Source organism: Perca fluviatilis, chromosome 17 (genome assembly GCF_010015445.1).
Source record: "Perca fluviatilis chromosome 17, GENO_Pfluv_1.0, whole genome shotgun sequence".
NCBI lineage: Eukaryota > Metazoa > Chordata > Actinopteri > Perciformes > Percidae > Perca > Perca fluviatilis.
This window is the reverse complement of record NC_053128.1, coordinates 29,834,690-29,847,847: the sequence shown is the minus strand read 5'-3', so window position 1 is coordinate 29,847,847 and position 13,158 is coordinate 29,834,690. Positions and strand designations below refer to the sequence as shown.

The following is a 13,158-nucleotide window of genomic DNA, read 5'->3' as shown; positions in this document are numbered from 1 at the left end:
CCGAGCCCTGGGTATCCTGCTCTGCCTTTGAGAAAATGAAAGCTCAGATGGACCAATCAGGAATCTTCTCCTTATGAGCTCATAAGTTGCATTACAGTAAAGTGATGTACTTTTCTGAACTTACCACACTGTTTGTAGCTGTTCTATTATTTGCCTTTTCCAATCCCCACTTAGACATTATCTCCACATTACTGATGATTATTTATCTAAAGTGTGAAGATATTTTGTTAAAGCACCAGTTGTCAACCCTAGAATATCGCCGCAATATCGATATCGAGGTATCTGGTCAAAAATACCGTGATATCTGATTTTCTCCCTATCGCCCCGGCCATAAGTAAATGCACTTATTCCACCACTGACCTTCAGCATCCCCACCAGCTTCTCCCGGTTGTACACGATGCCTATCTCCTCGCCGAGCATGAAATCCAGCAGCTTGCTCACGGGGAAGGACACCGGGAACGTCAAGAACATGAAGAACTTGGTCACCATGATGGTGTCGGCTCCGACGGCGAGTCCGTGGCGCGAGCACAGCGCCTGGGGCACGATCTCCCCGAAGATCACGATCCCGACGGTCGAAGCCACAACGGCGCCCAAACCGGACCCGGTGAGGTCGTCGAGGAGAATGGTGAGGGTGGTGTTCACCAGGACGTTGCCTAGCAACAGGGAGCAGAGAAGATAGTTCCCTTTGCTGCGGATGGGCTCGATTTTTCGTGCGTATTTCTTCTCCTTTTCGGTGCCGCAGCTCTGCACGATGCGCAGCTCCATGGGGTCCAGCGCCATCAGCCCCAGGTTCAGTCCGCTGAACATGCCAGAGAGCACGAGCAGGCACGCGATGAGGATGGCCTGGAGCCAGATGGGCAGCAGGGACTTCTTCTCCTCGAGCACCAGCAGCCTGCCATCACTGTCCCCCAGCAGCACCCACCTGCTCCCGTCCGCGCTCCGCGTGCACAGGGCGTACTCCTTCCTGGGCTCGCTCTTGCGCAGCGGCTTAACGTGAACGGTGAGCAGCCCCGACGTGCCCCGACTGCTGACGTTCATGAAGGTCCCGACGCTGATGTCCTTCGTGAAATCAACACAAGTCCTATCGGGCGCATCCATCATGCCGCTGCCGCTCCCCCTCGCCGCCGCTACCGCCTCCTCCTCCTCGCCTTCGCCCGCTTCGCCGCTGTCCGTTAGCTCCGTGAAGCGTATTTGCGTCCAGGCGCCCGAGTGGAGCTGCACCCCGTAAAACCGGAGCTGCACGGAGCTCTCCTCGGTCACCTGGATGACACCATCGTCATTGGTACCGGACGGCTTGTCGCTCCTCTCCAGCCGCATGCCGAGCACCTGGCTGCCGCCTCCGCCGCCCCCGGACGCCGTCGCCGTCGTCTCTGTGCGGCCGCCGACTGCGCTCCACAGGAATATAATGACAGTGAGAATGTAACCCTGCTGCCCGCTCCATTCTGTCGCCATGTTTGTTTCACTGCTCGGCGACCCGGGGGCTGACGTCATTTACTCATGTCCGAGATGCTCCGCCCCCCCCCCCCCCCCCGCTGACCCATCACACACACACACACACACACACCCGTTAACACCGCCTACCGGACAGCGACAGGTAGAGCTAATAAACAAACTCCCCCCTTTCCTCTCTCTCTCTCTCTCTCTCTCTCTCTCTCTCTCTCTCTCTCTCTCTCTCTCTCTGTTTTGCTGACTGATGTTTTTGTTGTTGCAAAATGTCAAATCTTTAGGTCCAAGTTGAAAACATATTCAGGAGCTCTTTTTTTGATGCAGCTACTTCTCTTGGGATCTTGATATCTCACTCTCTTTTTCCGTCTTTTTTTCAGTCTCTAAATCCTTTTTTGTTATCTGTTTTTGTCTGCTTTTTTCAATCACTGTACAGCACTTTGCATTTTCTTATGTTTCTCCCTCTCTCTCCCTCCCTCCTCTCTGTCTGTCTTTCTCTCTATTTCCTCCTTTCTCTCGCTCTCTCTGTCTCTCTCTCTCTGTGTCTCCCTCCCTCCTCTCTGTCTGTCTCTCTCTCTATTTCCTCCTTTCTCTCTGTCTCTCTCTCTCTCTGTCTCTCTCCCTCTCCCTCCTCTCTGTCTCTCTCACACAAACAGTGTATAATGTTATATAATATTATAATCTTGTTATTATGATGCTCTATTCATGCAGCAGGTAAACATCCCCAAATGTTGCACCCTGCATCACCCTCCCTCCTTCCCTCCTTCCCTCCTTCCCTTGTCTCGGAGGCTCGGGGCAATGCGGCACACAGCTGCTGCTTTTTGTATCGGGAGCCAGTTGCTGTTATGTAAAGGCACATGGCCTCTGTGCACCCCCATCACCCACCACACACACACACACACACACACACACACACACACACACACACACACACACACACACACACTTCTCTCCCCCCTTTCCATCTCCCCCTCCCCTCGTCCTGCACCATCCCTCTGGCACCGAGCCCGGCCTGCTGGATGGACGCGGGGAAGCTGACTGTTTAATAACAATAATCACAATTATAATAATAAGATAAATATTTGTACTGTATCAATTATCTAACATTTTTTTTTTATTTAATTTAATGTCTCTTAAATGTATAATTCTTGTTGTTTAACATGTGCTAAATAAATCAAATAAAAAGTATTAGTATTATTTATGTTACTATTATGTTAATAGTAACATAAACTTTAACAGTGAATGTTTGAATTAAATCAAGGTTGCACAAATACACAAATCCCCACATTAAACTCTTTCATTTTCCTACTTTAATAATTCTTAACCATCTTAATAATTAGGTCCTAATATTTAGTTATGTAATACAACATAAAGCATTGTCTCCTTCATTGCCACCTGGTGGTCAAACGCTGCTAAGAAATGACTGAGTACTTCTCCCAAAATGATTCTGCCAGTATTTATTTTGCATTGTAGGTTTATTTATTTGTATTGTAAATTAATAAGACTTTAGATGATAATTTAAAATGTTACACATCCACTTCTCACCCTCTCTTTTGTCCCCACTGATGATTTTATATAATAAATCATTTTGTGCAAGAACTCAATAACCGACATTTAAAACATACATGTCAACTAATATTCTTATTTACACTATTATCGTCTCTTAATACTTAACATAGATCCCATTTGTCAGCATTATTACTGTTATTTACACTGTTATATATTGTAGTACACATATTTTTTGACATATTTCTTATTTCTGCATATTGTTGACTTAAGTATAATGCACATATTTTTACAGATTTATTCCTATTTTTCTTAGAATTTCTCGTTTATAGGTTTTATTCTACAACGGTAGCAATGCAACGTAACCCCATTTGTTGATGCAACAGATCTGCCACAATTTCTACGTTTTGGAAGATTATAATTGTCAGAAATGCGTTAAATGTGTAGTACTGAGGTTGTAGTTTGCAGCGGTGTTATACTGGACTGAATATTAAAGTGCTCATATTCTGCTCATTTTCAGGTTAATAATTGTATTTAGAGGTTGTACCAGAATAGGTTTACATGGTTTAATTTTCAAAAAACACCATATATTTGTTGTACTGCACATTGCTGCAGCTCCTCTTTTCACCCTGTATGTTGAGCTCTCTGTTTTAGCTACAGAGTGAGACATCTCACTTCTGTTACATCTTTAAGGACTACTAGCCAGTCAGGAGCAGAGTATGAGGGCGTGCCCTGACAGTACCTAGGTAAGGACTACTAGCCAGTCAGAAGCAGAGTATGAGGGCGTGCCCTGACAGTACCTAGGTAAGGACTACTAGCCAGTCAGAAGCAGAGTATGAGGGCGTGCCCTGACAGTACCTAGGTAAGGACTACTAGCCAGTCAGAAGCAGAGTATGAGGGCGTGTCCTGACAGTAGCTAGGTAAGGACTACTAGCCAGTCAGAAGCAGAGTATGAGGGCGTGCCATGCTAGCAGCTAGGCGAGCATTTTAACGTGTGTTCCAAAGTGACCACGTCTGTCTCTGAAGTAAAGGCTGGACTACAACAGAGCTGTTTGGAGCAGTTGGTGAACAGTGTTTTCTGTTGGAGATGGTAAGTCCCTTTGGGGGGACTTTGGGCTTTTCTACTTTGTAAACCTGTAACATGCACAAAAAAGATATATAACACAATAAAGGAAAAGAGAAAAAGCCAAAAAGCATAATATGAACACTTTAAAAGTACTTAAACTAAATGTAACTGAAGATTCTTCATTAATTAAAGTGACTATATGTAACTTTGTAATGTTTTTGAAACTGTCATTTTCCATCTGATGATCATAAATGACCTGTAACAGCAAACAAGACTAACAGTGAAAAGAACGCTAGTTTTAATATAGTTTTTATTAAAGCCTCTGCCCGGTCCGATTTTTCCTGCAAAGTCACAAAATGATTTACAGCAGATATAGACGGAGCTACGGTAACTAGTGCGTTCCATTTACAAGTCGGATTTTCATTGTTTTCATTAGCTCTAGCCAGGTTAGCCACTGTTAGCAACGCATTACGCAGCTTTTTTGTGCATACAAACAGCGTAGCAACAGGTCCACAGACAGAATATGGACAGCGCCGTCTGTACGACTGATTTAGTGAGACACAAATAACACAGAAGAGCTTATAACTGTATGTTACTACAGCTTTCACTACTGTTGGTGCATGGAGCAGCCATGTTGGATTTTTAGCTCGGGGTACTCGGTGGTTGCCAAGGGGGTAAGCTTCGCTTCAGAACTCGAACCTCCTATGGCGCCATTTTGACGCTACAAAGAGATCACCTCCCGTTAGCATTCCACTAACTAGCATACATTTTGGCGCCACTTTGACAGCGAATAACTTTACATCTGAAGCGTTTAAAGACTCTATTTGTCCGTTGTTTAGTTCTAAAGAAACACGACAATGTATAAAAGGCTCCATTACCTTGTACCTCACGTTATGGCTCCGTAGCAGACGCTTTTATAATAATAGGCTAACGATTGGGTCATAACCACGAGACTTACTGTCACACAGTAGAGGAATTACCGTATAGTACAGGAGAAGCTCACAGGCAGTTTGGACTTCCATTAGCTATTCCATTAGGTTTAATTACTAATGTTAACTAGCATGTTAGTGATCAGTAATTAGCCTGTGCCTATGTTATCTCCTTACATACAGTACAGGCCAAAAGTTTGGACACACCTTCTCATTCAATGCGTTTCCTTTTTTTTTTCATGACTATTTACATTGTAGATTTTCACTGAAGGCATCAAAACTATGAATGAACACATATGGAGTTAGCGTAATTAACAAAGTGTGAATAATAAACAGATGTCTTATATTTAGATTCTTCAAAGTAGCCACCCTTTGCTTTTTGATAACTCTGCAAACCCTTGGTGTTCTCTCAATGAGCTTCATGAGGTAGTCACCTGAAATGGTTTTACCTTCACAGGTGTGCTTTGTCAGGGTTAATTAGTGGAAGTTTTCCCCTTATTAATAAAAAAGCAAAGGGTGGCTACTTTGGAAGAATCTAAAATATAAGACATGTTTTCAGTTATTTCACACTTTTTTGTTAAGTACATAATTCCATATGTGTTCATTCATAGTTTTGATGCCTTCAGTGAGAATCTACAATGTAAATAGTCATGAAAATAAAAAGGAAACGCATTGAATGAGAAGGTGTGTCCAAACTTTTGGCCTGTACTGTATACCTACGCTCTCCGTCTCTGTAAGATTGGGAATGATTGAGATTTCTCTCGGCACAGCTACCAGAAGACTTCACACTTTCAGACAGGTTGCTCACGTCACATCTACGTTGTCTCTGTCAGTTGGAGGCTGCTCAGTAAAGCAAGAGATCACCGGAAAAGTGCTTCTAATATCCTTCACTGGTCTCCGTCCAGAGCAACGGGATCTGTTGGTCCATTTTATAAATGGAACGCACTATAAGGCCTCATGCACGCTGCCTGCGTGGCGTGAGCGTGGCGTTTCTGTTGCGTGGCGGCTGCGTGGCGTTTTCTACGTCTTTACACACCAGAAAGGTGTCTGACGCGGCGCTGCTGCTGCTAGCCTCGTCTGGACACATGGATGTTTCCCATTTCCCCTGCACTCAAGCAGCAGTATACTTCATGTTAAACATTTAATTACAAAAACATGAAAATAACCCTTAGTTGTTGTTTTTAAAGACATATTTTAGGCCTTTATTTTATGGGACAGCTGAAGACATGAAAGTGGAAGAGAGGGGGAATGATATGCAGCAAAGGGCCGCAGGTCGGCATCGAACCCGCGGCCGCTGCGGCACAAACTGAGCCTCCGTACATGGGGCGCCTGGGTAGCTCAACCAGGTGAGCTACCCAGGCGCCCCAATGATCCTTAACTGTAACAGTTAAAGTTATCTGGTTTGAAATGTTGGTGAAGCAAGTTTTTCTAGAAAAATAATACTTTAGATCTTCTTTGTTGTCCTGAATTGTCACAAATTGTAAAATCTTTACACATCACATGGATTATCTAACGACAACAACCCTGCTCGATGTGAGAAACGTTGATTTAGCCGTCGATGATTGGTCCGTCACAGAGAGAGAGGGATCTGTGTGTCCTGGATCAGTCTCCTCGGCTGCGTGGACTCTGCGTCTGCCCGTCCGGAGGAGGGAGAACCTCCACTTTGTAGCTCACCCTCTTGGACTGCAGCACGCTGTAGCTGTTGTCAAAACGCAGCACGTCTGCACAAAACCAAGAACACAACAGTTAAATAAAATCAGAATCAGATTTATTGGCCAGGTTTGCGTAGACCAGGGGGTGTCAAACTCAACTTCACTAAGGCCCACACTGGAAAAGAAGGATCGCATCAAGGGCCAGACATGTAGCGTGTATTTTCATGCTTTTATTTTGAAAAAGTACAAATATCTTTCACTGTATTATTCCATGTCTGAATTAGTCTTCTCACTTACAGTTTGGTCCACATAAAGCACTAAAAAAAGGCAGCAAGTAGTTCCTTAGAAATCTTAGAATGCAGCAAATCAAGCAAAACAAAGATTACATTTTAAAAAGCGACTCACTGTTTCCCAGCTTTAATTTAGAAATCTTTGGAGTCTCAAAGTCAGCCAATCTACCAAAATCTGCTCTAAGTGTCGTGTAGTTGCCGTTTGAAGTTGTCTTGTTGTTTTGGTGCACAACTAGGCGGGCCAACATTTATTGTGAACCTAAATTGATATATATATATATAAGGGCCGGATCAAAACCTGCCAGGGGCCGGATTCGGCCCGAGGGCCTCGAGTTTGACACATGTGGCGTAGACAAACAAGGCATTTGACTCTGGTAATCTTTGCTCTCAAAGTACAACACTTAACATATTAAGAATAAAAACAGAGATGATATAAGATATAAAAAATAGTGTACACCAGGTAGCCCCCAAGGACCACATGAGGAGCCCTCAGGCCTGTTCTAAAAATGAAAATGTAATATTGACATTGTCTATTTCCCACCTTGTTAAGTCATTGTTGATAATTATTGTGATAAATCATTAACTTGATCAGTGTCTCCACATAGATGAGTATCATTAATCATTAATAATCATTTATAACTAAAGGTAAAAGAGTGTATCAAACTGGTAGCCCTTCGTATGACTCAATACCCATGAAGTAGCTCTCAGTTTAGAAAAGGTCGGTGACCCCTGGTGTAGAGGATGACAATACAATAGAATTTACAATTTTACAAACAAATATACAAAAGAGAGGGAAGGAATAGTGTAATATCGGTCAATAGACTGAGATTTTAGGATTTAAATATGAGTACAGTGCAAGGCAGATCAGTGACTAGATGTAACTATATATATTTCTTTCATACAATGATCTTAACCCTTGCATTGTCTTCTGGGCAGACTGATCTCATAAAGTGGCGTATGTATGACACGCCAATTCGTATGTCGTTTTTGCGTGTTATCAAGACGCATAAATCGCTTTTTAGCGTGTTTATCGACGCCGTTCGGCCGCCATTGAGCTACATTACAGTACAGGCCAAAAGTTTGGACACACCTTCTCATTCAATGCGTTTCCTTTTTATTTTCATGACTATTTACATTGTAGATTCTCACTGAAGGCATCAAAACTATGAATGAACACATATGGAATTATGTACTTAACAAAAAAGTGTGAAATAACTGAAAGCATGTCTTATATTTTAGATTCTTCAAAGTAGCCACCCTTTGCTTTTTTTATTAATAAGGGAAATAATTCCACTAATGAACCCTGACCAAGCACACCTGTGAAGGTAAAACCATTTCAGGTGACTACCTCATGAAGCTCATTGAGAGAACACCAAGGGTTTGCAGAGTTATCAAAAAAAGCAAAGGGTGGCTACTTTGAAGAATCTAAAATATAAGACATGTTTTCAGTTATTTCACACTTTTTTGTTAAGTACATAATTCCATATGTGTTCATTCATAGTTTTGATGCCTTCAGTGAGAATCTACAATGTAAACAGTCATGAAAATAAAAAGGAAACACATTGAATGAGAAGGTGTGTCCAAACTTTTGGCCTGTACTGTACATACAGGCTAATTTTCATCTGCAGTCCCTAGCAGGTTGATGGCTTAAAAACAATAGATACACTACAACAAATACACATAAAACAGTGTTACCGACATTTGTTTACAGTGTTTTAGTGCATTTGGAAAAGTGCAAACTGAACTAAACGAAGAATAGGCCTACAACAATCGAGTCTACAGAACTATATGTGCGAAAGCGCCCCAAATCTTCTGCAAGAAAGATTTCCCAAAACGTCATGAAGTCAAACCTCCGTCTGATACTATTTATGGAGAAATCCAATGATCGTACACGTTCATATAATAACTCCACTGATGTGGTTCAGTGTGTGGGGGACTCACAGACGCCGGGCTCGGTGCAGGTGAGGCGGCTGTCTTCGGGGACCAGGTGTGCGTTGTAGCGCTCGCTGGGCAGAACCGGCAGCATCTCCGCCACTTCCTGTCCGCCGCGTTCTTTGGTCCGTCTGTACACTCCAAACCCGATATCTGCTCCGTCGCTGGCGAACTGCCACCTGAGAGGAAACACAGCGCATTACAGCTTAACATATGTGATCGATTAGTTCGCAACTATTAATTAATCTCCAACTATTTTAATAATAATTGAATTAAGGGTAGGGCTGCAACCTCTTAGTCGATTAGTCGACTAATCGGTCGTTTTGGTCTTAGTCAACTTAGATTTCTTTAGTCCATTAGTCATTTTTGATGCTTTTTTCATGCTGAATGACTTATTTCCAAGAAACGTACGAGCACATCTCTGGTAAACACAAGAATTAAAGTGACTCTTTGCGGAGAAACTCAGATTTACAGATCTGTCGATTAAATCAACTAATCGATCAGTTGGTACAACTGAATGAGTGTTAGTCGACTAAGAATCTCTTCAATCGAGCACACAGCCCTAGTTGAGGGCTCTAAGAAGCTTTGTGCTGGGGAGAAACATGTATGATGGACTTATGGCGTCGTCATTTATAAATATTGCAGTCCCTCCAGAAAAAACGTGATTATGCGATCGCATAATTCAACGCATAATCAGCCAAAGTCCGCATTTTTTTAAATACGGCGCACTTTCACCGCATAAATTGCCGATTTTCGCGCAAAATACGCGGGCCTTGCATGATTTCATGATCCCCGCATTTTCATTGCAAAAAAGTCCCAGAATATATCTTAGCAGAAAGTTGAAAAATGTTGCGTTTACTTCACGCAAGGGCAGCCATTTCCCCCTGTTGCCATGGGAACGCTATGAAGTGACGCTATGAAGTGACGCTATGAAGTGATGTGAACATCATCGAAAAGCAGGGGAATCACTTTTTTTTCTCTTTTTCAGTTCGCGCAATTTCATCGCATAAAATTGCATAAAATTGCATAAATATTCCGCATATTCCATCGCATTTTTTAAGAAAACGTGCCGCATAATCAAGGATTTTTGCCCGCAACTATCACAAAAACCTCCTTTTTCTGTAAGGACTGATACTGTCTATTTCGTTACTGTTTTGTTGAATGGTCTTCAATTTTATAGTATTTGAAAAAAAAGATAAAAGAATTTTGAAAAAAGTGACAAAAATGTTGCGGACAAAACACAAAAATGTCAAAAGGCGAAGAAAAGAATCGACAAAAACATTGGTGTAAAAAAATCGACAAAAACATTGGGTGGAAAAGCAACAAAAGTGTCGAAAAATATGACCAAGATGTTTGAAAAAAAAAGTTTAAATTTTAAATGTTGACCCAGAAGAACAAAATAAAGCTGCATGGTCGACAGGAAGCCCACACAAGGGTTAAAAAACATAAAAAGGGTTAATCACAAAAGAATGTGTTTTGTTAATGCTTGCTCTTGAGGGAATTACTGTAATTGTTGGGGCTTTGTAAAATTATAGAGTGTGGTCTAGACCTACTCTATCTGTAAAGTGTCTCGAGATAACTCTGTTATGATTTGATACTATAAATAAAATTGAATTTAATTGAATTGTACCTCAGCAGGCTGCTGGCGGCTGTAACGTCGTACTCCAGCAGGAAGACGGAGCCTCGGCCGACCGTCACGCTACAGTCGTACTCCACCTTCACCGAGTCCCGAACGTAGTACGACCGGGGAACCGTGCCGCCGTAATTTATCTGCAACAACAACAACAGCAGCAGCCTCCATTTCACGGCCATTTAAAAAAAGACTCCCTTACTGCGCCCCCCCCCCCACCAATCCTTTCCCTGTGCTCTCACCAGGGTTATTATAGCAATCTAACACTACAATAAGCAGTGACAAATATTTTTAGTAAACTGAAACTAAACCAAAACTAAAACCTTTAAAGGTCCCATGGCATGAACATTTCACTTTATGAGGTTTTTTAACATTAATATGAGTTCCCCCAGCCTGCCTATGGTCCCCCAGTGGCTAGAAATGGTGATAGGTGTAAACCGAGCCCTGGGTATCCTGCTCTGCCTTTGAGAAAATGAAAGCTCAGATGGACCAATCAGGAATCTTCTCCTTATGAGGTCAAGGCCACACCCCCACCCTCCACCTTGCTGTGTCTGTAGCTATTGAGCCATCAATAGCTACAGACACAGCACTAAAGTCTATATAAAAGAGACTTCAGATACAGTATTAGGGGACCACTAAGGTCTATATAAAAGAGACTTCAGATACAGTATTAGGGGACCACTAAGGTCTATATAAAAGAGACTTCAGATACAGTATTAGGGGACCACTAAGGTCTATATAAAAGAGACTTCAGATACAGTATTAGGGGACCACTAAGGCCTATATAAAAGAGACTTCAGATACAGTATTAGGGGACCACTAAGGTCTATATAAAAGAGACTTCAGATACAGTATTAGGGGACCACTAAGGCCTATATAAAAGAGACTTCAGATACAGTATTAGGGGACCACTAAGGTCCATATAAAAGAGACTTCAGATACAGTATTAGGGGACCACTAAGGCCTATATAAAAGAGACTTCAGATACAGTATTAGGAGACCACTAAGGTCTATATAAAAGAGACTTCAGATACAGTATTAGGGGACCACTAAGGTCTATATAAAAGAGACTTCAGATACAGTATTAGGGGACCACTAAGGTCTATATAAAAGAGACTTCAGATACAGTATTAGGGGACCACTAAGGTCCATATAAAAGAGACTTCAGATACAGTATTAGGGGACCACTAAGGTCCATATAAAAGAGACTTCAGATACAGTATTAGGGGACCACTAAGGTCCATATAAAAGAGACTTCAGATACAGTATTAGGGGACCACTAGGCCTATATAAAAGAGACTTCAGATACAGTATTAGGGGACCACTAAGGTCCATATAAAAGAGACTTCAGATACAGTATTAGGGGACCACTAAAGTCTATATAAAAGAGACTTCAGATACAGTATTAGGGGACCACTAAGGTCTATATAAAAGAGACTTCAGATACAGTATTAGGGGACCACTAAGGTCCATATAAAAGAGACTTCAGATACAGTATTAGGGGACCACTAAGGTCCATATAAAAGAGACTTCAGATACAGTATTAGGGGACCACTAAGGTCTATATAAAAGAGACTTCAGATACAGTATTAGGGGACCACTAAAGTCTATATAAAAGAGACTTCAGATACAGTATTAGGGGACCACTAAGGTCTATATAAAAGAGACTTCAGATAAGATTGTTATTACATAATGTGTTGTTACATATCCACAGCGTTACTGCTGCATCGCTCCCTTCACTAACGGAGCGGCACAGCAACCCTGTTAGCATAGGCGCCGATTTATGTTTTCCTCCGTGGGTGGTAGTCAAAAAAATTTTGCATTTCAGAACCTTAGGAAATGGACAGCGGCCAACACGAACACACACGCCTATTAACACGATAATAAAACCTTAAAATTTTAACTCAGGACAGCACCACTTCTCACAGATACAGATAGGACTGGACATGAGAAGTTTAACTGACCACCAACCTACCGCTGACCTGACGGAGCACCACGACCAGCAGCTCGCGGTGCTCCGTATCCAGCGCTCAGTCACCTATTCTGGGGTAGACCCTATCAACCGCGATCAGCTTGGTGGGAAATTAAGAACTCTCTGCACTGGTGGTGGATGTCGTTGATGCACTTGCATCATTAGCTTTTGCTTTTTTAATAACAAATCTGTCCATTTAATTCTCACTCTGATTACCTAACGCACATGCACGCACTGTATAGTGGGGGGGATGGAGGCGTTTTCATCCGAGAGACGCTGTGATTGGTGGATAGGATATAGAGCAGGGGGACTGACAGCAACACAACCAATCACACTGTGACAGACGCTCCACTTAGCACCAACTGCAATGTTTAATTTTAAATGAATGTAGCCTACTGGCAGCCTGGCACACCGTGGGCGCTCAGTGGGTGCTCGGTATTTTCCGTGGGTGCTCGAGCCCCGGATCACCCACGGTATCGGCGCCTGTGAGAGCCTGTCTCTCTCTCACCATGGTCCTGCAGCGGGGGTCTCCATCAGGGTCAGTCCGGGTCCCTCCGTACGCCACAGGCAGCTGATCTGGGTCGATGTGTTGACGCAACACTTCCTGCCAGTTACCTGCAAACAGAGGAACGTAAGAGTTAGTGTCTGATAGTTGTGTTATTATGTGTTATTATGTGTTATTCTCGTATGTGTTATTCATGTAAAAACATTTCCTGGTTTTTCCTTTTAATAATGTTA

General features: G+C 42.7%; 2 protein-coding genes across 2 annotated transcripts in view; both read right to left on the bottom strand.

Moving 5' to 3' along the window:
• Positions 1–1,495, bottom strand: part of LOC120545067 (metal transporter CNNM4-like) — a 36,569-nt gene extending 35,074 nt beyond the window's left edge. Inside the window, exon 1 of the mRNA XM_039779060.1 lies at positions 361–1,495. Within this exon, the coding sequence (XP_039634994.1) occupies positions 361–1,491 (1,131 nt within the window). The 5' untranslated portion in view covers positions 1,492–1,495. The remainder of the gene's footprint in view (positions 1–360) is intronic.
• A 4,647-nt stretch (positions 1,496–6,142) lies between these two features.
• The window catches only part of sec14l7 (SEC14-like lipid binding 7), a 10,343-nt gene continuing 3,327 nt past the window's right edge, over positions 6,143–13,158 (bottom strand). Inside the window, exons 7-10 of the mRNA XM_039779722.1 lie at positions 12,929–13,035; positions 10,449–10,588; positions 8,828–8,997; positions 6,143–6,665 (exon numbers count right to left, since the gene is read on the bottom strand). Of these exons, the coding sequence (XP_039635656.1) occupies positions 6,547–6,665; positions 8,828–8,997; positions 10,449–10,588; positions 12,929–13,035 (536 nt within the window). The 3' untranslated portion in view covers positions 6,143–6,546. The remainder of the gene's footprint in view (positions 6,666–8,827; positions 8,998–10,448; positions 10,589–12,928; positions 13,036–13,158) is intronic.